Source organism: Trichosporon asahii (genome assembly GCF_000293215.1).
Source record: "Trichosporon asahii var. asahii CBS 2479 unplaced genomic scaffold scaffold00018, whole genome shotgun sequence".
Taxonomy (NCBI): Eukaryota; Fungi; Basidiomycota; class Tremellomycetes; order Trichosporonales; family Trichosporonaceae; genus Trichosporon; species Trichosporon asahii.
In genome coordinates, this window is record NW_014040906.1 from 1,354,300 (window position 1) to 1,376,034 (window position 21,735).

The following is a 21,735-nucleotide window of genomic DNA, read 5'->3' on the forward strand; positions in this document are numbered from 1 at the left end:
CCCCTCTTCATCTCTACACCTCAGTTCGCCTTCCCTGCTTCTGGCAAGATGTCGGCGGCTGAGCCCAAAGACCTTGGGACGCTCATTGTCGTGGTCGGCAAAGCGGTGAGTACACATTCCCGACTGGGCGGACGTCATCCCAAACGTGCTACTACACCAGTGCCAGCTTGGCGATCGGCTACCGCTCTGTGTCCAACGAACGCGCTGACGTTAGCGCAATCTCCCGAACAAGTCGCGGTTCGGCAAGCAAGACCCATTCTGCACGATCACTGTAGCGCAAGAGAAGCAGAAGACGAAGCCGATCAAGCGCGGTGGTCAGCACCCAGAGTGGGACGAGGAGCTCCGATTCACTATCAAAGAGGACCTAGACGACATTCTAGAGTCGACCCAGAAGAACAACACCTCCAAGTCGAAGCGCGATGAACTTCCGCCTCTTCCTCCCGAGCAGGGCGTAGTTACGCCGCAGTCGCTGGCGAACATCAGCCGCAAGGGCGTACCTGCAGGCAGTGCGCCGAAGAAGAAAGCTAAGAAGACAATGCGGATCGCCTGCTACGCCGATGATCCGAAGGAGCCTGAGATCATCGGCGAAGCACTGGTCTCGATCGACGACGTGCTTCAAAAGGGAGAAATCGACGGTGAGCACCCCGCCATGACCATCGCCCTCAATGCACCGTGCTGACTGAGGCTCAGAGTGGTATGAGATCACTCACAAGGACAAGTACAGCGGAGAGGTCTATCTGGAACTGACGTTCTACTCCAATGTAAGCATAAGAGTGCGCTTAAAGCTAACTGCAGGCTGCACCTCCTGTGAAGCGCGACGTTCCTCGACCTGCCGTCGCGACAGGCCCTGTGAGATCCTCGCGCATGCCCACGAGTGTGTCGGGCATGAACCTGTACATTCCCCCGTACGGACAGCCGGCCCGGCAACCCAGCCCGACTCCTCAGCCTCAGCCTCAACGACAGCCGACACAAAGGCCGAGCATCCCGTCCTCCCAGAGCTTCGCCGAGCTCGGTTTACCTGCGCGTCAGGCAGCTGCTGCTTCGACTTTAGGCGGCCAGCATCGTTTGCCGCACTCGACTTCATACGGTGGCGTTGATGCGCTGGCTGGTGGCATGATGAGCATGTCCCTGAACCCCGCTACGCGGCAGGATCACCGTCACTCGATGATCGCCACTCCTCCGACTGTAGCGGGAGGCAACGTCCTGACACCTCCAGTTCCGAGCCCCCATCGGCCTGCAAGTGTCGGCCACAACCGTGTCGATTCAGGAGGTGCTCCGGTCCCAGCGCCTCCGGCTCACTCGAACAGCCTCCCGCCCAGCACGTCGTATGCGTCGCTGCCAGTTCAGCAGCAGCCTCCTCCCCCGGCCCATACACCTCAACCTGCCTATCAGCAACCGGCTGCTTATCCTCAGTTCCAGCCTGCGCAGGCACCGTATACGCCTCCACAGCAGCAGCACCCCGCTTACGCGTCTGTTCCATCGCAGCCGGCCCAGCCGGCGCCTGCTCCACAGCCGCCTGCACTGCCCCCTCAATTTAACCCTCCCTACAGTGGGCAGTCTCATCTTGGAACGCCAGGCAGCACACCATCTGTTCCACCGCCGCCTCGTCGTCTGTCGCAACCCGCTCCGTCGCCATCGCCGTACCCACAGTATGGTAGCCCAGCTCAACCTCCCCAAGGAGTGTCTTCACCTGCTGGACATTCTCCAGTGCCGCCGACACCCGCGTCACAGCACAGCGTGCCCACGCCTAATTCTGCTGGATATGTGCCATGGTACATGCAGACTCCGGGTACTGCAAACTCGCCCTCCCAGCCGCCTCCCCTCCCTCCGGCGCCGCCCAAGAACCCGAACGGAGGATACTATCCCAGCGACGAGCCGTTCGTTCAGCAGCAGCAGCAGCAGCCCGGTCAGCATGGTATGCCTCCACTCCCGACGCCGCCGCAACCATTGTACGCTCCGCCGCATCAGCCTGAGCGATCGCCCTCGCCTCAGCCCCCTTCGCGCCACGCGTCGGTCTCCCCGGCACCCCACCGTCAGAACTCTGTATCGCCGGCTCCTCCCCCGCCTCCGCGTCCTCTCCCCGAGCCTTACAATCCTCCGCAGCCTCTGTCTCACACGCTTAACTATGCGCAGCAGGGAACGGACTTTAACCCGGCGCAGACAGCTGCGCCCGAGGGCTGGAAAAGCACTATTCAGCCCAGCACGATCGGCACCATCCATGTTGCGCACACTCAAGGCGCCCCGCCCCCGACGATGCCCGGCGGCTCTCCTGCCCGTACCTCTACGATGACGAGCAACCGCGACTGGCGCAACTACCTGGGCAGCCTAGGAGGCGGCGGGGCTCCTCAGACGCCCCCTTCGCAGCAGCATGCTTACGGCGGTTCACCCCAGCAGCAGTCGCAGCCTGGCGCCTTTGGTGTGGGCCCGCCCCCTCCTCCTCCCCAGTTTGGCACCCCCCAGAACCAGGGCACGCCCAACAGCTACAGCCAGCCGAGTTACGGCCAGTTGGGCAGTGCGTACAGCACTCCCACGCATGCCGCAGGTAGCAACTACGGCACGCCCCAGCACCCGAGCAGCAGCGCGTACAACACCCCGACCCACCAAGGCAGCTACGGCACCCCCGAGCCGCCGAGGCAGGACTCGGTGTCGGGCCACGCCCACCGTGGCAGCGGATCCAGCAACCCGTCCGACCCCTTCTCAATCCTGCATGCGCAGTACAGCGCCGCGGCGCAGACCCCGCCTCACGGCCAGAGCTGGTACACGCCGCCCCCTAGCGTGCCCTCGAGCCTGTACCAGCCGCAGCAGCAGCAACAGCAGTGGAACCATTAGACGTCGCTGTGATCTCTTACAATAGATAACATAACATTATGAATTTGCATCTACCCCAAGTAACATACAAACTAGGCTCTCGGCCCCGTCGACCAGGACAGACTCGGCCGCGCGCGCGTCCACCGCATCGGGCCGCCGGGACCGCCTCCCCTCCCCCTGATCGGGACGGTATTGACGCCTCCGCGGGGCGGCCGACCTGCCGGACCCATTCTCTCGCCGAGACGGCCCAACAGGCCCCTAGCAGCACCAGCGGGCTCGGGCGGCGGCGGGCCTGTCTTCAGCTTCCCAAACGGCTGGAGCCGACACCCCTCTTGGTCCTGGACGAGCTCGAACCTCTGCCTTCCGTTGCGCCATCCGTCCTCTTCTTGCTGTGCGAAGTCATTGACTTTAGCGTCCGGGATGAACTCGACATGCAGCGTGCCGGCATTCACGTCGCCCTCGGGCCACTTCTTCCCGTCCACGGCGGCCTTGATCGCGGACGCGGCGCTGATGGACCAGGTACGGTAGTACGCGTGGTCCTTGATCCCGCTCAGCCAGAGGTTGGGGCAGGAGGGCGAGACGAAGGGCGGCGAACCCTTTATGGCGGGCGGGTCGTAGTCGTCGTCCGAGCTTCCCGTGCCCGTCTGCGAGGAGAGGTAGGACGCCAAAGCTGTTGCTTGTAGTGGTCGTCGCAGGCCTGTGATGTATAATGCCGACGAAGGGCGCGGGCCGGAGGAAGAGGAAGAGGGAGCGTCGTCTATGTCCATCGCTTCGGCTTTCTCCTTGCGCGACGGGGGAGGCGGGGTTCCCTCTCGGTCGGAGCGGGCTGGCGACGGCGATTTGCGTGTCGGCTCTGCGGGCTTACTGTCGACTTCGATGGGCGCTGCAGGCTGTGCCTCTGCAGGAGGAGGCTTCGGGGGCTCCTCGTCCACCTGGATGTCCTCGGGTGGGGGTGATGGCGGTCGCTGCTCCTGGACTGGTGTGGGGTCCTCCTTAGCGACAGGTGCTGGTGAGGGCTCGACAGGAACGGCGGCAGGGGGAGCAGTAGGGGGCTCCTCAGGCTTGACGGGCTCTGTTGGAGCTTCTACTGGCTGCTGTGACGGCTTCGCTGCCTCTTGCGGCAATGACTGAGGTTGAGGAGGTTCTGTCGTAGTCGACGCAGGTTCTGGGGCTGCAGGGACAGCAGGAGGCTCAGCCGGCTGTGGAGGTGGAGGTTGTTGCTCTGATGGCTCGGCCGCAATGGCGGCCTCGAGGCGCTCCACGAGCTAGGATGTCAGCGTTGCATTCCGTCTGTGTACCGCCAAGCGAAACGTGCACAGTTCCATGCTCTCGCACGAACACCTGCACCGTGTGCACTGATGTTGGACGCGGCTTTGGGTGCTGCAACCTGTCTGTGTGCGGTTGTGTGCCTCACAGGTACGCTTGGCTCCTGAGCGGCTTGTACTCACGTCCTTCTTGAGGCCTGTCGTGACGAGGCCCCGTTTCTTCAACTCCTCCTTCAGCTCCGTCACTTTCAAAGACTTGATGTCGGCCATGGTGTTGATGCCGCGCGCTGTCGGGGGGAGTGAGAAGTCAACATTTGTTGGTGTGTCGTGAGCCTCATCAATCAATCCGCCATGAAACAGGGCAGAGACCACGTGAACGTGACGTCGTCGCGCGTCCTAGGCTGGCTTCCAATACCGCTAGGCTGGGTCCTGCTCGGCAGCTGCCGTCTTCACCATCCGTTCGACGAACCGCGACCACTACCCCCGCGACTGCAACAACAGCAACCAAAGCGGCGACCGCAGCCACCACATCCTGACCCGCCTCCGCCGCCGTCGTCGTCGTGTCTCCACCCGGGTAGGACAATGGCCCCGCCGACTCCGACAAAGCTGGCAAACCTCGCCATCCACACAAACCATGGCACGAACATTAGTGGGCCGTCTTCGGCCCGCCCGAATCTCAGCGTCAACGTCGACAGATCCGACACCCACAGCTTAGCCCCTAGCGTGGGCGCGTCGAGTTTCTGGAGCGACAAGAAACTCCCAAGGCTGCCTAAGCGGAAATGGGTGTTAGGAGCGTACGACAACAAACTGGTGAGTGGACCGGATTGACAATGGCGTTGCACCTTCTCCGCACCGCTGTGTGTGTGTGGGACGTGTGTGGTTCCCAGCTGCCAGGAAGATACGCGGGAGTCGGGGTATATCTAACGCGCAGGTCTCGTCCACGCTTTCGCAGTTACCCCCCATCCCACCGCGGTCACCGAGTGGTGTCTCAGCGACGTCAACAGCAGCGTTCAGCATCCCGAGCACGAGTCCGCAGAAGAGTCTGGCGCCCGCCAGTCTGCCCAACCTCCCCACGCGGTACATTTCTGCCTCTCCGCCGAGCTCGAGCGCCGGTGGAGTTCTCGTCCTGCCTGACGGAACGACGCTGGCGACGGGCGACAATGGAGGAAGGCCGGAGCGTGACCCGGCTCCGAGCACGAGCATGATGCATGCCGTTGCTCACTCCAGCCCAAACTCGCCATGGAGCTTGTTGACAGTTCATGTGCTGCCTGTCTTTGCGGGGAGCCCGTTACGCACCCCAATAGAAGATTTAAAGTGAGCTGAGAAACTGCCGCCCTGAAGCTAACACGCAGTCATCTCGCTAGCTCGCATATCTCCTCGGCCTCGCAGCGCACGCCAGCCTCAAGACTAGTCCATGTACTGACGAGTGATCTGAGGGACCTCATTGCCTCGGGCATGTTCACTCTGAAAGCCAAGTTTGACGGACTTGAGGAAAACAAGCTCGTGTCGAGGACAGCGGAGGTGTGGAACTTTTTCTGGGGCCAGATTCTACCTGTAAGCTGGCCTCTTCTTCCACAGCTGACTTTCAGTACGTCGAAGGCGTTTTCCTTCCCTTCTCCCAGATCCGGGATGTGCCTTCCAGCTCGACGGCGCGCCCCGCAGCGATCATCCAGGAGCCGCCAATCCCTGTGCGGCACATTCTGCTCTCCGCCTTCCTCTTACACATTCTGCTGCCCCTGCTTCCTCGTCTGATACCCCTGGTCGCGGCCATTCAGACCGAGGACGGTGGGCCAGACCTTCAGCGGCTGCTCCAGATGTCGCTCGTATTGAGCACGCAGGCGCGGTACTCGAGCTTCTTCCCAACTTTGAGCCCGCACGAGGCACACCTCCGGGACGAGGAGACACGGGAGAGCGTGGAGGAGCTCGGCCGCGCAGTCAGATGGTCGATGGCTGTCGCCGGACAACGGCAAGAGCAACGACCCGCACCCGAGCGCCAGCACTCCAACGCCTCGTCCATTGACTCGGGCAACGGCTCTGCGGCGCCTACCCGCCCGACGCTCCAGCGTGGACCGAGTGTCAGCCAAGCTGGCCGACTCAGGCGGCGCCGCGGGACACTCGGCAACGGCACGCAGCTTGATCGAGAAGGACGGGCTGTGAGCGGCATCGAGAGCATCTACGAAGACAACGAGCAGACGTTGAAGGAGCAGCACCCCGCCCTGAACGACAGTGTGCGGACGGTGCGGGGGTGGGACCAGACGCACCGGCGGCAAGACAGCTCGGGGAGCGGGAGCGAGGTCACGAACATCAGCGCGACCGTGTCCAACGTGTCGCACACGTCGCGTCGATAGATATGTTGTTGTATATGCATTACACACCGGTATCCAGAAATCACAAGTCTACTCGTCGTTCTCGGGCTGCTCCTCGTCCAGAATCCGGACGAGGCGGACCCAGAGCTCTGTTGTGTCGTCCCCGCGCAGCGCGTCAGAGAGGAAACGCGTCTCGACCTGCATCTGGATCTGATGTTGTCAGCTCCATCACCTTGCCTCCTCAGCTTCTCCCACAACTTACCATCTCGAGCGCGCCCCGAAGCACACCAGCAAGCACGTTGGAGAACCACAGCCCGCCCTCGCGTGCGTCACGCGGCAGCTCGGCAAACTCGGCGAGCGGGTTCTCCTCGAGCGTGAGCACGAACTCGCACGGCTGCTTCAGCCCCGCCGTCGGCGGCACCTGCGGGGGAGGGAAGGAGACCGTCGGCGTGATGTTGAGGAAGGTCTTGAAGGCGACCTTGCTCACGACCTCGGCCGTCTCGGCAAACGTCTGGCAGCGCTGCAGACCCGTCCGCGCGAGGAAGTCCTCGATCAGCCGCGTGCCGATGTTGTAGCCCCTGTGGGGTTAGCTTATCCACAAACAATCGCGAAGCTGAGCAGGCTGGCAGTGCTGTGGTCTGAGCACGGTGAGTGCTAGCCATGTCTCGGCGACCCAAAAGGATGGCAGAGACAACCGCGCACTAGCAAACCAGCAGTAAGACTGAACTTACATCTTCTCCAGCTGCTTGTTCACCTCGCCATAGTCCTCATAGTCCTTGATGAGCTGGACGACGAGGGCGCCGTACGTGAGCGAGAAGAGCTCGGCGTTCTTATGTCAGCTGACGTGCTCTTCCGGGAGCTAGTGGCTACTTACGACCTTATCTGTCCGCTTCCAGACATCGTCGCCGATGGCCTTGTACTGCTTCCCCGGGGCGGACATGGTTTGTGTTGTTGCAAGCTGACGGCGGGGGTCGCGTCATTACTTGGTCGGCGCTGAGCGCTGGGTGGCCCGGCGTCGCGTGGCAATGGGAATTGACCTTGTAATCTCACGGCCTAATGCCCATTAGGGATGCTCCGTAATTGGGACTGGAGAGGATTAGGGTCAAGTGGAGGGCAGGAGTGGAGGACGACCAGATTTCATGACGCCCGAAATTGGTCGACTCTCGACAACAACAACAACAAACACCCTCGACGACTCTTCTCGACACAATGCCGGCCACGCGTTCCCGCAAGGTCGTCAAGCTGAAGCCCGCCCTGCCTCCCCCAGAACCCGGTGCGGGTTTCCTGGCCCAGCAGCCGATAAAAGTCTTGCAAGGGCAGGGCACGCGGCGGTCCGACAGTACGCACCCGGGGCATCCACGAACGACGCTCTTCGTGACGCGGCGCACGAAGCTGGGCGCACTCATCGCGAGGGCCAAGTCTCTCGTCCTCGACGAGGGCGCTACGGAACTGAAGCTCTATGCCCTCGGCGCGGCAATCAGCCACACCTTCGTCCTCCTACATGCGCTCATGGACATTCTGCCTTATCCAATTGCCGGGCCGGGACGGGCGGGCATGTGGTTCGAGATCCGGACGGGGACGACGGAATGCAAGGACGAGATTCCGGGGAAGCGTTCGGGGCTTAATGGCGTGGAGGCGATGGATGCCGAGGGAGGGAAGGAGGAGGAAGACGAAGGAGGGAAGCCGGGGGAGGAGGATTGGGGAGACCTCGGGTTCTTTGTGGAGGACAAGGCTGAGATTCAGACGCGGAATAAGGTGAGCTACCGTTGTAGGGATAAGCTGACAAACAGTCGTCGGTTGAGATTGTCCTGCATATCTCGGGACGAAAACCGTCGACAGACACCAAGCCGAAGAAGAAGGCGCGGCCGTCCGCCAAGAAGCGCAAGGCTCGCGCGGGCGGCGCGAACGCGAGCGAGATGGACGTTGACCCCGCGGACGACGAGGAGGCTCTCATGAACATGTAACTCTGTGTAATGTAACATCTAGACTACTTAGCGTTCAGTGATGACGCTTGGACTATGTCCCTGGGAAATAGGAAGAAGCGAGAACCGGAAGGAGCTATGGGTTGCCTTCTGTGGGAACGGCGGACGGCTCGCCCTCCCTTGACTGCTGGGAGAGGGTGCGCTGCAATCTCAGCTGCGGCGAAGCCGGCGTCGGATCCTGGTCCGCCGACTCGTGCTCTGGTGTGTCGTGCACGATGACCTCGAACGGGGCGCCCTCGAGGATACCCTCCTTGAACACTTCCCGCTTGCCGATCTCGTGCAGAAGCTCGGGCAGGTCTCCGTTCAGCTCGGCCATGCTGAGCTTGTGGATGAGTGCGAGATTGCCAAATGCCTTTGATGGCCACGAAGTGATAAGCGGGAAGTCGGAGAAGCCCTGGTCTGGATGTCAGTTTGAACAGCACGGCCTTAAACTTACGCCCGAGACCTCCAATCGTGACGAGCGTCGCACCGAGAGTGGCACAGATCCGCTTCTCTCCGGGCCACACTTCCTTCCACTCGGTGAAGCCCTGCGAGTTGATGACGAGCGTGGGTGGCGGCTTTGGCCACTTGAAGCCGTACTTCTCCTCGCCGAGGATCAGCGGCTCGAACCACGGGTCCAGGGCCAGCACATGTGTCACCGGAACGGGCATCTTGTCGTACGATCGCAGGCATGTCGCACCGCCAAACGAGTGCCCGGCCAGGACGACAGAGGACATGTCAACACTGTCGCGGAGCGCATCCGAAAAGGCGGACGCTTGCTCAGCGTCCATCCCCTGCGGAACAACTGCGCCATTCAATACCTTCTGGAACGACTTGTACGCCTGTTGCATCTCGTGCACCCGCATTCGCAGCTGAAGTACTCGGAAGTCCATCAGCTCTAGCGCACCGTCCTCCGGCCATGTGAGGTTCGTCGACCGAGTGAAGAGTAGCATCGGCTCCTCTGCCGACGCGGCATCGGTGTTCTTGCCCTCTGGGTAGATGACGCAAGGAGCAGAGCCGTCCTTGTGCTCGACAGCCACGACAACGTAGCCTTCGCTTGCCAGTGCAGAGCAAGTCTGGCTGTTGGGTCAGCTGTCGATCGCAGCATCGCACCCACCTGTAGGTATGCCTCGTCCCCGCGAGGCCGTGGCTAAGGATGATGAGGGGGTATTGGCCCTTCTCAACTGCACCATTCTGGGCCAGAGTCATCTGGTGGTCAGCTCCGCGTCGGTGATCCAGCTCACCCGAAGTCTACGAGCAATGAAGTCAGAAGCCGCCACTGTCTGTCAGTCGTGAATATATCAGTCAACGTACTCAGCCATTTGCCTTTGCCACCCAAGAACTTGTCGTACCCGGCGACCACTGACGACGTAGGTTCCGGTAGCCAGCTGACACCGCCACCGGTTTCGCCACTCGACGGGTAGTAGATAGCGAAGGAGCACTCCGACGTCTTCAACGCCGGCTTGCCCTCGATCGTCGGCGAGTCAACCTCGTAGGGCTCGCAGGGTACCCGAGCGTAGGCGATACCGACGGTCTTGTGGGTACCAGGAGTCGCCGCCGGGAAACTGGAAAGAAGCGGAATGTACATGGGTGGCGTGGGAGTGGAGCGAGGAGAGAAGAAGGAAGGAAGAAGGGATGGGAGTCGACGATTATAAGAGATAAGAGACGCAAAGCGGGGAAGGCGCGAAACAGGGGTCATGCGTCAGTTTAGCGTCGTGTGTCCTGTTAGTCACCCAAAAGGCTAAGGTTGACGGCTGCCGGTTACTTGAATGAAAGTTGACGTTGCGGAGACCCCCGCCGTGGTCGGTGAGATGATGATGGGATGCTGAAAGAGGCCGATGCTGGAGCTCGGACCATGGCTGGGCCGTCGGCGAACAGACAGAGGTCGCGAGAGCATTCGTACTCGCATTCCACAGCCACCACAGCAGACCCGGCAGAATTCTCTGGGCGGACGGTGGATGCCGATCACAATCGCCTTCAGGTGGCTTACACGTGGTGGATAAATACGTCACTGACTGCCCTCGTCCCTGCCGCGGAGCCCTTCCGGTGCCCTTTGAAACGCAAAGACGACGTCAACGGCGCTGCCCTTCTGTGGTGGATGCTGGCGGAAATTGGCCGTTTTCATGCCGTTGTCACCGCAAGTCGTCGCTACAGTTGCCCAAATCTCCTTTTCCTTTCCATCCTCACCAACCCACCTTCGGTGCTCGACTTGCCATGCTGCCTCGCGGACAGGCTGGCATCCGCGCCCTTGCAGCGGTTGCGAGGCACAACCGCGCCTGCCCAACAGTGGCCGGCGTCGTGCCCCGCTTCACGCCTGTATCAACCGCTCCCACGCTATCGCGTCTCGGTCCTCTCCACGCTCGTTTCAACTCGACAACAGGCAAGGACAACAACCCCGAGACACAGCCCCCGAGCATCGACTCCCAGAACATTCCCAGCGACCCGGATAAGCTCACAAAGCAGCACAAGAAGCACAAGTGGCGCTACTCGAAGCATGGCGAGCTCGACCCGGATTTCAGCGGCAAGCACCCGTGGGTCGCTGGCTGTCTTCGTCTCGCTATCTCAACGGCTATCGGTGTCCTCGTTGTCGGTGGAATCCTCCTAATCCACGATGCCTCCACGTACACGGAGCGTCACGTCGGACGCGTCCCGGTCAACCCGCTCAGTCTGCACCCCCGTCGCGGTGGTCCCAAGAATTTGCCGATTATCGAGGTCAACATTGATGACGAGGAAGATGAGCAGAAGCGTGCCATGAAGGACAAGCCGCGTCTCGTCATCCTCGGTGGAGGCTGGGGCGTGAGTCTAGCTGCCCCGCTTGCTGTGAGCTAACATTCACAGGCTGTCAGTGTTCTGCAGCACCTGCCCGCCAACGCCTTCAACGTCACCGTCATCAGCCCCGAGAACTACTTCTGCTTCACCCCGCTTCTGCCTTCTGCCTGTGTTGGAACCGTTGAGCCGCGCTCTCTGGTCGAGCCTGTTCGTCGTATCGTCGCCCGCTGCCGTGGTCACTTCCTCACGGGAGAGGCTGTCAATGTCGACATGACTGACCGTCTTGTCGAGGTCAAGGTTCCTAAGGAAGACGAGGATGGATACGAACTGGCTTACGTCCCCTATGACAAGCTCGTTGTGGCTGTCGGCTCCAAGTCGAACACGCATGGTGTCAAGGGTCTCGAGAACGCCTTCCAGCTGAAGCGCATCAGCGATGCGCAGGCCATCCGCCGCAAGATTCTGGGTAAGCTGACGCGTTGGGTTGTAGTAGCTGACATCAGACAACCTCGAGGAGGCGTCCCTCCCAACCACGACCCCTGAGGAGCGCCGCACGCTCCTCTCCTTTGTTGTCTGTGGCGGTGGCCCGACCGGAGTCGAGTTCGCTGCCGAGGTTGCCGACATGCTCTCCGAAGAGGCTCTTCTCTACGTGAGTTACCCGTAGCTCGTGAGCGAAACTGACAGCAGTACCCCAAGCTTCTCCGCAACGAGGTCACGATCTCTCTGATCCAGTCGCGCGACCACATCCTGAACACGTACTCTGAAAAGATTTCCGAGTACGCCGAGAAGAAGTTTGCCCGTTCCGAGATCACTGTCCACACGAATGCTCGGTGAGTTGAGAATCGCTCGATGTAACTGACCCCAGCGTTTCCGAGATCACCCCCGACAGCGTTATCATCACGCTGAAGGGTCCTGACAAGACGATGTCGACGGAGATCCTGCCTTCCGGCCTCACGCTCTGGAGCACGGGTATCGGTGAGCTCCTCTGCCCAGGTCGAAGCTGACATCAGCGATGCAAGACTTTACGCGCAACCTGTGCGACCAGCTGCCGAACCAGTTCCACAGCAAGGCGGTCCAGGTCGACGGCTACCTGCGCGTCGAGGGCGCGCCGCTCGGTACGATGTACGCGATCGGCGATGCCTCCACGGTAAGCTAACGTTTCTTATCCCTCAGCTGACACTAGATCCACCTCGGCATGATGAACGAGCTGCTCTCGCTCTGGGACAAGTTTGACACGAACAAGGACAACAAGCTGTAAGCTCTTTGCCATGGACGCTAGCTGATGACAGCGACATGGCCGAGTGGGAGAGGATGGCCAAGTACCTGAGCAAGAAGTACCCGCTCGCCGGCTCGCACCTGGAGAAGATGTAAGCTTCCTTGATTCCGTGCCTAGCTGACAACCAGTCGGGACGTCTTCGAGGAGTTCGACAAGGACCACGACAACTACCTCTCGCTCAACGAGGCGGCCGACATGTTCATGACGGTGACGAAGCGCGTGACCGCGCTCCCGGCCACGGCACAGGTGGCATCGCAGGAGGGCGAGTACCTGGGCAAGATGTTCTCCGAGCTCTCCAAGGTACACAAGAAGAAGACCGAGCAGGGCAAGGTCAACCCCGAGTGGGACCTGCGCGACGACTCGACCTACTTCCACCCCTTCAAGTACCGCTACCTCGGCTCGCTGGCTTCGCTCGGCAGCGCAGCCGTGTTTGACCGCGACGGATTCTCGCTCGCCGGAGGCCTCATGGCCATGTATGCGTGGCGCTCTATTTACTGGAGCCAGCAGACGAGCATGCGCACGCGCTTCATGATCATGCTCGACTGGGTCAAGCGCGGCCTCTTTGGGCGCGACCTGTCCCGCTTCTAAGTTTCTTAGTGGTGTTACATCAAGTAATGGATTTACATGCAAATTGGTGATAGAGCAAGTGGGCGAGTGGGCGAGTGTGCGAGCAGACGAGCGGAGCGAGGCCGCGAGTCCGCAAAACATTCGCTCCGATGCGATGAGATGTAATGAACGTTCTAGTGGACACCAGTCCCCCTCCAGATCTGCTTCTTCTTGGCCAAATCCCTCCTCTCCGCGTTCCTCCCCTCCCCTCCTGCCCTCCTATACCCCCCTCCGCCCGTACTCCGGCGTCTCTCCCCGCCCATCTCCCGGGCCACAATAGCCCTCGCCAGGCTCGTAATGGCCCTCTCGGCCTCCTCGCACAGTTCCCAGAAGGGCACAGCGTCATACACTCTCCCATCGGCTACGTGGAGGAAGTAGCAGTGCTCTGTCGAGACTGGGGCGACGGGCGAATGGGAAATGACGTGCGTCCATGCGGCGCGGAGACGGTTGATGGCGTGGCGACGCTCTACGGCCAGTTTTGACACGCGCAGCTTGTTCGCGACGATGGTGAGGGAGATGGAGGGCTCGGATGGTGCACGGGGAGGTGGGAGGTCGAGGCCGGCCATTGTCTCTGGACCTGCGACCCCTCCTGCCGCCGAAACCGATGAGGCCGAAGAGGCCGATGCCAGTCTCGAGCCTTCCGGCGTCAGCCCAACGACCTCGGGCGACACCTCGGGCGACACCTCAGAGACACCCTCAGAGACGCCCTCGAGAGCACTCGAAGCCGAGCCCGAGACCACGGCCGCTGTCGCGGCCCGGTGCCGCTTCTGCGCCTCGAGCACCAGCCCCAATTTGCCCCGATACATGCGCTGCATGTCTGTGAATGGGCCCGAGCGCTGCAGACGCCCCGGCTTCAGCCGCGCAAGGAAGAATCGGCCCTTGTACGTCTGCGCGTCCCGGAGCGCGACGACCGAGTCGTATTGCTCGTGCTTGATGGGAATCTATCGTCAGCGAGGCCGCAGGCCGAGCGATAGAGCGAGGCAGAACAGCGAGCGGAGGGTGAGCAGAGGGTGAGTGAGAGAGCTGTCTCTTCCAACTCTTCTAGCTCCCTCTCCTAGAGCTAGCTCTGCTAGCTCCTCTGTAGGAGTCTGCGGCGAGAGAGCTGAGAAGAATTAGGAGGAGGGCAGGAGGAAAGAGCAAGAGGGGAGAGCAGGAGGGAACAGAGCAAGAAACATACATACCTTATTCACAGCCCTCGGCGGACATGTCAGATCGACCTTGCGCCACTCCCGTCCCCAAGTATCGAGTATAGAGCCGTATTTGGCCGTAAAGCTCTCCCCCCCTCCTCCGGGTCCTCCGGGCCGGGCGCCGGGGACATCGGCGATGAGTGGGGAGCGCCGCATGGGGTCGTTCGTGTTCGTGCCGAAGCCGGCCGCCGACTTTAGTCCGAAGCTTGTGGCTGGGGCAGAGCCAGAGCCAGAGCCGGAGGCAGAGCCAGTGTCCGAGGGGAAGGGCGAGTCTGGTGCTGTTGCTGAGGCCGAAGTGACGGGGACGGCGGAGGCGCCAAAGGCAGCAGCAGCAGCAGCAGCAGAGTCAACATACGATCGCGACGCGTATTCTGCCTTTAAACCGTAATCTCGTTTCCGCGGTCGGTCCTCGGTAGACGCTGGAGACGCTGGAGACGCTGGAGACGCTGAAGGTGCTGCAGACGCTGGAGACACTGCAGGCGCTGAAACCGCTGCAACCGCTGCAGGAGCTGAAACCGGGACAGACGCGGCAGACGCGGCAGACGCGGCAGACGCCTCAGATCCATCCAGAGTCCCAACAACTCTCGCACGCATAGCCAGCGCCTCGCCCAGTGCCCTGCCCGTATCCCACGCCTTGTTCTCGGAGAGCAGTCCGGCTCGGAGGCGGATGGGCGTGGATTCTCTTTTGCGCCGGGGTGGTCGGGGTGGGTCCAGCGGGTCCAAGTCCCGGAATGGAGAAGATGAGGAACTGGGCGTGGACCATGGGTCTGCTTTCTTGCGGCGCGGTTTTGGTCGCGGCGTGTCGGATCCAGAGGGAGGGACCGATGAGGAGGACGATGAGGCTGAGAAGGGTCGTGAGGAGGGACCAGCTTTCGATTGCGAGAGGGGTGTGAGGGGATAGTCTGGCAGCCGCCTGGCCAGATAGCGCCGAATCATGACTGTTGTAAGTGTATAGCTGATAGCAACAACTCGAGATACGTTCTTGCCCGAGTAGACCGAAATCTCGCGGATCGGCGGAGGTCGTCACGTGACAATGACGATCAAGAGGTCCACTATGGAACTCGACTGGACGCAACGCACTGCTCATTCTGCTCGTTGACTGCTGCGCAGTCAACTCGCGTTATCATGGACATAGCTAACATAGGCGTACTGCTACAAGGGTCGTAATCGTATGCGCCTTCGCGGAGAGAGAAGAAAAAAGTCTGTTTGGTCTTGGGGTGGAAATGAATGTGGAATGACGCAGATGCGTCACTTGGCTCAGCACTTCTAAGATGCTGCAACCTTCTAAGATTAGAAAAATAAAAACGATATCTCATGTGTGTGTGTGTGTGCTGTCTGGAGTGCTGTTGCTTGTTGTAATGTAGGTGTGTGGAAATATGTGTGAAATCGTCCATTTGCGTTCTCATCTCGCCTTGGAGGAGAAGATCGACTTGATGCCCCGCCGGCGCTCCTTGCGCTCCTCGCCGTAGGGCTCGCGCAGCGTTGGCACAACGAGCCCGCCCTTCGGACCCAGAGGCGCCTCGCGGCTGATAAACCTGCCAAACGAGCCGGTACTAGCGGCTGCTGGCTGTTGGATGTACATGCTCTGCGCGTTGCGGCCACCCATGTCCTCCATCGGCAGACGGCCAGACTCGGCCGTCGACCGGCGGATGCGCGCGCGAGCGTCCGAGAGAACATCGAAACTCGCGCGGGGCTGGATCGGGCGGCGCGGGAGCGGCAGGTTGGCTTGTGGCGGCATGACACTCGACCCGGTCGAGGACGGGCTCGACTGCACGGCTCCGTTCGGCATCGGCGCCTGGTGGTAGCGAGGCGACGCGGTCGGGAAGTAGTCCGACGACGGAGGGCAAAGCGCGCGGCCCTGGTCCATCGACGACATGCGCTTCGGGTCGAACAGGCTCGTCCGGATCGAGATCGACGCACCGTCGTCCTGGTGGCTCGAATACATCTCCGGCGTCGCCATTCCGGGAGGCAAAGGCGGGAGGTTCTTGTGGCGGTTGGGCGAGAGCGACTGTTGCGACGGAGGCTGCTGCGAATAGCTGCCGTTCATGTACGGCTGGCCGTCCGGCGTCTCGAGGCCCTGCATCGTCGTCGAAGTCGAGAGCCGGGAGGACACCGAGGGCTGCATGCTCTTGCGCGAGCCACCCTGCACGGTGTACAGCGACGGAGAGCGGTTGCCGTCGGAAGCAGTCTCTGCCGAGCGCGCGAACGGGTCTCGGTTCATAGCCTGAGGCTCGTCGGTGAACGTGGGAGCTTCGAGCTGCTGCTGAGAGTGCGTCGCCTGGACGGGGCTGTTGCCCGGCAGGTGGGCTAACATCTCCATCGTGGCGCCTGGGTAGCCAGCCGACTCCGCTCCTGGGGGCAATTCCGGCACAGGGTTGGTGCGCTGGCGTCCGTCAGGTCCGAATCGCGAGCTCGTGGGGCTGACGTCGCTACCCGAAGAGGGGGCTGTCATGGGCCCATTGATGGAGCCACGGGGCATCTGCATCTGCTGCTGGGGCACCGGCGACGGAGCCTCGACAAACGACGACGAAGAGCCCGAGCGGTTGCGGTTGTGCTTGCCGTCCTGACGGTTGACGAGGAAGCCCATCGGCGGAGGCGGCGCGAGCTCCTCGGTGCCGCGACGCGACGGGTCCTTCTTGCCCTTCTTCATCTTCTGTATCAGGCCCTTGAATCCCTTCTTCTTCTCCGTCGTCGCAGACGAGCGATCAAAGTCGTCCCCGTACATCGAAACCTGGGTCAAACGCGAAGCACTCGTCGAGTGCGCCCGTCGCTCACGCAACATGACGTCGTCGCTGGAGCGCGCGCCGCCATTTCCGAGGTACATCGAGGTCGCGACCCAGTTGCGACCACCCTGGAAGGACGGTCGGCCGGGCGCCATGCCGGGAAGAACGCGGGGCTGCTCGTGCGCCTGGTACGACGACGTGCGGTTGCGGCGGTCGGACTCGAGACCAAGGCTGGAGGTTAGCTAAGCGTCATCACAACAGCTGGGACTTACTGCATGTCCATCATGCTTCCACTACCGCCATGACTTCCAGCACCAGTGAACAGAGACGTGACTGATCCTCCGAAGCGGCCGAAGAAGCTCTTGCGGCTGTGGCCGCCATCGCTGCCCTGACCACCTCCGGCACCCGCACGAACAGCAAAGGAGAACGGCCGGAGGTTGCCAGACGCCGGTGACGAGGGAGCCCACAGGTCTTCGGTGTCCGACCAGTCGTCGGTGTAGTACTGCGAGCCACGCGCCTTGGGCACGCTCGTGCTGCTGGGCGCCTTGAAGTGGCTCGACGGACGCTGCGTCGGCGTGTTGATGCTGAGCGTCTGGCGCGACGTCTGCGCTGAGAGGCTGGCGCCGTTGATTCCAGGCTCGCGGTCTGGAACATACTGCGTCCGCGGGCGACGGGCCTGCACGGAGACATTGCTTAAACCAGCCGGCGTCGACGGGCTCTGGCGCAGCATCGGCACCTGGCTGCTGAGAATCGGCACGGAGCGAGCCGTGCTGACAGAAGGAGCCTTGATGGACGGCGCGCCCTGATCGATGCTCTGGTTGCGCATCTTGTGACGCGAGATGGTCGACGACGGGTCGAGCGAGCTCTCGTGCGTCTCTTGCGAGTTCGGGTAGTGAGGATCCTCGGGTTCGGTGTAGTGTCCGATTCGCTGTGCTTCTTGCCGAACTTCCAGAATCAATCGATACTGACCGCGCAGGTAGTTCTGCAGGATCTGGTAACGCAGAGCAGACGACGAAGGGTACTGCATGTCAGTTCTTGCTTCATGGGCTAACTCACCATCTGCATGACGTTCTTGATACCCTTCTCCGTCAAAGCTCCAGGTCGGGTACCGGCAAAGCCTTTGGGGAAGCCCTCGCCATTGGGGCCCTCCTCCCACTTGAAGCCGCGCCATCCGACGCGAGCAACCTGCGCATCCCGCTCAGCACGGCGCGCTCGGCGAGCCTCTTTGAGCTGCTTGCGCTTCTCGTCGGCACTGCGGGACGTGTCGTCTGGGGCGGGGGCGCTGGCGTGAGACCGCGGCGTGCTGGCTGATTCGCCGGTGCATGTCGACGCCTCGAAAGAAGCACGGGAGAGCGCATCTTCCTGCGCCATGGTGCGCAGGACCTCGGTTTCGCGCTCCTTCAGGACTTCAAAGGCAGCGTTCGATTCACGGTCCCAGCATCCTGGTCCTGAGACGTCGACGTCGGCGAGATCGCGGTCACGCATCATGCACTCGAGACAGATCTCCTCATTGGGCTTGATCGGCTTTTGGGGAGCCGGTTGGCCGGAAACGTCCCCTGGTAGCGCAAAGCCTCCTCCTCCGCTGCCCTTAGCGAGCGGGGCATTGTTGTTCACTGGTGTCGGGTAAGGACCAGCGTCGGCGAGGCCTGCTATGGCGGGGAGGTTGGATGCCGACTTGGCCGGCTGGTGGCTGGGCTGGAAGCCTGACGGCGGCGGGACCGAAACAGACTTCCTAACGTTGGGAGTAGGCATGTCGAACTGCTTGCCGCTCGGTACGGGCGAAGTCTGGTATCGAGCAGACGAGCGGTCAGGCGAGCGAGTGCGAACTTGGCGAATGGCTGCGGGCTCGTAGCTCTGGATGCCTAGGCCAGCCCCGTTCTTCGACGGTGATGTCGGATGATGTGTGGATGACCGACGTGACGGATCAGAAGTCGGGACGGGCATTGGCATAGGCATAGGCATGGTCATCTGGACAGACTTGCGGCTCGGATCGCTCGAGCTGTTAGGAGACTGGGGCGATGTGGGCAGCAATGCACGACCACGAGGTGTGAGTGATCCAGGTCGCGCGTCCCCTGCACTGATCGTGCTGGTGCTCGTGCGCTTTGGCGTCGAGTTGGACGGCGAAGACAGATCAATGGGCGGAGCCAGACTCGAAGCGTCTGCAGCTGCCGCTTCAAGAGCCGACGACGTCGTGGAGCAGAATGATGCACGCTTCGCGGGGGGCAGGAGCGAGGATCGACGTTCCGGGTGAAGATGCTGCTGCGGCGGCGGCGACTGCGGCTGAAGACGCAGATCAGGTGCAGGCGGCGACGTAGGCAATGTCGTCGGTGGCGGCGCAGTCGGGGATTGCTGCAGTTCGAGTTGCACAGCCGACGGAGTGGGGCTGGCCGCGATCAGCGTTCGACGACGAGGGACGGTTGGAGACTCGACCAGTCGAGGAGGAGGGAACTCGAATTGTGCGTTGGTAGGCGTCAAGGGTGAATCCGCGTGAACGTCACGCACGCTTCCGCTAGCTCCGGCAGACAGCGCAGCAGATGGTGGGCGCGGAACCTGGGGCCACGCGAGATGCGAGTCAGTGAATGCAGACGCACCTCCGGATGCTCCGGATGCACGGGATGCTGGCGAGGATGGGACGACGGGGGTCTTGTCCGCGTCCGTGACGATCGTCAGTGGTCGGGTCGTCGTCGAGGGCGAGGTCGTAAGGGAAGACTGTTGCTCCTTCTGTTCAATGTCAGGCACGGCGTCAACGAGGTAGCCCAGGTCGGACGGCGGAGGGGCAGTCGCGGATGAAACAGACTGCCTCTGCACAGGCTCTTGCACGGACGGCCAGGAAGGGCTGGGAGGTCCGACGAGCGAGGTGCGGCGGATCGGGAGCGAGTCGAGGAGGCCCGGGGTGGAAAGCAGGGGCGTGTTCGTGGCCGTAGTCGGTGCAGAGTCTTCGGGCGCTCGTTCCTGCGCGTCGTGTTGGGATTCGCGATGATCTGAGATGTCTTGCCCACTTTTGGACGGACGGGGGACGTCTGTGGCCTGCGGTTGTTTGAGGGCGGACGAGGAGGTCGGGGAAGGTGACCTGATGGGAAGACGGGGAGGGATCAAGGATGCCGAGGTGGGAGGGGTCGCAATGTCGCTAGTGCTGGGCCCGGTGCTGGCGGACGCAGAACTCTGGTTTGTGAAGGATTCGTACGACAGCGACTTGAACGAGTCGAGGTGGAAGGTGGGGTACTGGAAGGCCGACTGCCTTGGTTGTGTCGTAGTCGAGGTGGTAGGAGAGTTTGAGGAGGATGTGCCTGTATCTTGAGAGGCCAGCAGAGAGGGGACAGAGGGTGAGGGCACGGGCGGCACAGAGGGTACGGCCAGCGGGACGGGGGCAGAAGCACTCGTGACCAGAGTGGGTGAGTCGTCTGGGAGGGCAACCGATGCCAACGACGCAGGGATACTGGCACTCGGGACGTCGACGTCGGCGGGGGTGTCTGCTGAAGGGGATGAGATCGAGGTCGCACTGGCCGCCGTGTCTGGTAGAGTTGAGGTGGAAATGTGGTGATCTCGGGGAGGAGGAGGGATATGGGTTGGTGTGACTTGGTCGGGTGGATGGTGAGGGAGCGGGATGGATGAGGGTGGTTGTGCGGGGGAAGTCGCTGCGTCCGTGTGCACTGCAGCGGAGGCTCGCGAGGCTCGAGCCAATTCTCCAGCAGGGGTCGCGGTCGCCGTGCCTGGGAACGACAATGAAGTGTGCCGTGTCAAGTGCTGGTCCTCCTCGTTCGTGTCCATGTCGTTGGACAGCGACCTGAAGTCGTCCTCCGATACTGAGGGTGCTGCAGGACCCAGAGCAGGGCCCGGTACGTGTGTTGGTGAGGACGCCATGGTGCGTAGAATTGGAATGCGATGCGATGCACCGGCTGTCGGTGGTTGGGTTCTGAATCTGGCTCTTTGGCTCGAGCGAGTCGAGCTACGAGGCGAGCGTCGACGCTACACACTAGACGCTAGGGGGGAGCAGGGAATTATCGCCCGACACGACACGGCACAGGAGAGCCTAGCAAGCCTCAGGCAGACGCAGAGACGGCGGACAGGGAACAAAGGGGAGCAGGGAGCACACTGCACCGTACAAAGGCTAATCGACCAACCCCGGGCTAATCAGGGATTAGCACTCCGTGACCCACTGTAGGGAGACCCGGTGTAATAAGCGTCCGAGGCACGTCCTAATCCGCCTGTCGGACCGTCGGGTGGGTGCTTCACTCGACCGTTTTCAGACTGGCGCACACTGCAGCTGCACACTGCACGGTCGATGTCGGTCCGTCGTCGTGCCGGTGTGACAGGGGGGGGTCGCGCCGGTGGTTGGGCAAAGGCGGGGGCGAGGGCACAGATCTGGCCGACTGGCAATGTCGAGATGGGAAAGGGGGGGGTAAGGAGAGTCGGTTTCGATTAGGAAGGAGGATTGTACAGTGTTACGACCGACTGCTTGCAGCAAGCCCACTACTGTTACTGCTGTACGTGGACTCGAGACGACGGCGCGAACCAGGTGGCCAGGTCGCCAGAGTGCAGAGTGAGAGAGCGGGTTCGAGGCAAAGTCAACTGGTTGCACGACGCGGGTAGGCATGGGTTGTTAGCACCTGCAGGGAAGTCAGGGACAAGGCAGGGCACACACGGCAGGGTCGTCAACCAGTCCTTGCCCTCAGGGTTCACGTAAACCGTCTTTTGTGCTGCTCTGTTGTACAGGTCGACTTTACTCCCCACGTCGTAGCTGATCCTATGCATACTCGATCCCATCGCAGACTTGATGAACGCGTACCACCGCGTCTCCACTGCGAAGGCTGCCCTTACTCTGATCCGGATGCATCCC

At 61.8% G+C, this 21,735-nt stretch overlaps 9 protein-coding genes across 9 annotated transcripts; 4 read left to right on the forward strand and 5 right to left on the reverse strand.

Annotated features, from left to right (window-relative positions):
* Positions 1-48: 48 nt before the first annotated feature.
* On the forward strand, positions 49-2,829 carry A1Q1_00213 (uncharacterized protein; the record flags this gene model as incomplete). Its single annotated transcript, XM_014326541.1, has 4 exons — positions 49-105; positions 215-635; positions 691-761; positions 814-2,829. 4 exons carry the CDS (start codon positions 49-51, stop codon positions 2,827-2,829), a joined length of 2,565 nt encoding a protein of 854 aa, XP_014182016.1.
* Positions 2,830-2,900: 71 nt separating this feature from the next.
* On the reverse strand, positions 2,901-4,343 carry A1Q1_00214 (uncharacterized protein; the record flags this gene model as incomplete). Its single annotated transcript, XM_014326542.1, has 3 exons — positions 2,901-4,073; positions 4,148-4,195; positions 4,257-4,343. 3 exons carry the CDS (start codon positions 4,341-4,343, stop codon positions 2,901-2,903), a joined length of 1,308 nt encoding a protein of 435 aa, XP_014182017.1.
* Positions 4,344-4,655: 312 nt separating this feature from the next.
* Positions 4,656-6,421, forward strand: A1Q1_00215 (uncharacterized protein; the record flags this gene model as incomplete). The annotated part of the gene is made up of 4 exons (XM_014326543.1): positions 4,656-4,883; positions 5,026-5,387; positions 5,438-5,627; positions 5,696-6,421. The coding sequence occupies 4 exons, from the start codon at positions 4,656-4,658 to the stop codon at positions 6,419-6,421; spliced, it is 1,506 nt and encodes a 501-aa protein (XP_014182018.1).
* Positions 6,422-6,469: 48 nt separating this feature from the next.
* On the reverse strand, positions 6,470-7,319 carry A1Q1_00216 (transport protein particle complex subunit; the record flags this gene model as incomplete). Its single annotated transcript, XM_014326544.1, has 4 exons — positions 6,470-6,583; positions 6,642-6,957; positions 7,111-7,199; positions 7,254-7,319. The coding sequence occupies 4 exons, from the start codon at positions 7,317-7,319 to the stop codon at positions 6,470-6,472; spliced, it is 585 nt and encodes a 194-aa protein (XP_014182019.1).
* A 269-nt stretch (positions 7,320-7,588) lies between these two features.
* A1Q1_00217 (uncharacterized protein) lies at positions 7,589-8,343 on the forward strand (the record flags this gene model as incomplete). The annotated part of the gene is made up of 2 exons (XM_014326545.1): positions 7,589-8,134; positions 8,182-8,343. The coding sequence occupies 2 exons, from the start codon at positions 7,589-7,591 to the stop codon at positions 8,341-8,343; spliced, it is 708 nt and encodes a 235-aa protein (XP_014182020.1).
* Positions 8,344-8,437: 94 nt separating this feature from the next.
* A1Q1_00218 (platelet-activating factor acetylhydrolase 2, cytoplasmic) lies at positions 8,438-9,928 on the reverse strand (the record flags this gene model as incomplete). Its single annotated transcript, XM_014326546.1, has 4 exons — positions 8,438-8,760; positions 8,798-9,420; positions 9,585-9,591; positions 9,655-9,928. 4 exons carry the CDS (start codon positions 9,926-9,928, stop codon positions 8,438-8,440), a joined length of 1,227 nt encoding a protein of 408 aa, XP_014182021.1.
* Positions 9,929-10,554: 626 nt separating this feature from the next.
* Positions 10,555-12,970, forward strand: A1Q1_00219 (64 kDa NADH dehydrogenase; the record flags this gene model as incomplete). The annotated part of the gene is made up of 8 exons (XM_014326547.1): positions 10,555-11,136; positions 11,179-11,499; positions 11,600-11,755; positions 11,803-11,936; positions 11,996-12,081; positions 12,126-12,253; positions 12,396-12,473; positions 12,527-12,970. 8 exons carry the CDS (start codon positions 10,555-10,557, stop codon positions 12,968-12,970), a joined length of 1,929 nt encoding a protein of 642 aa, XP_014182022.1.
* A 152-nt stretch (positions 12,971-13,122) lies between these two features.
* On the reverse strand, positions 13,123-15,111 carry A1Q1_00220 (uncharacterized protein; the record flags this gene model as incomplete). Its single annotated transcript, XM_014326548.1, has 2 exons — positions 13,123-13,929; positions 14,170-15,111. The coding sequence occupies 2 exons, from the start codon at positions 15,109-15,111 to the stop codon at positions 13,123-13,125; spliced, it is 1,749 nt and encodes a 582-aa protein (XP_014182023.1).
* A 466-nt stretch (positions 15,112-15,577) lies between these two features.
* Positions 15,578-20,759, reverse strand: A1Q1_00221 (uncharacterized protein; the record flags this gene model as incomplete). The annotated part of the gene is made up of 3 exons (XM_014326549.1): positions 15,578-17,129; positions 17,171-17,889; positions 17,955-20,759. The coding sequence occupies 3 exons, from the start codon at positions 20,757-20,759 to the stop codon at positions 15,578-15,580; spliced, it is 5,076 nt and encodes a 1,691-aa protein (XP_014182024.1).
* Positions 20,760-21,735: the final 976 nt, after the last annotated feature.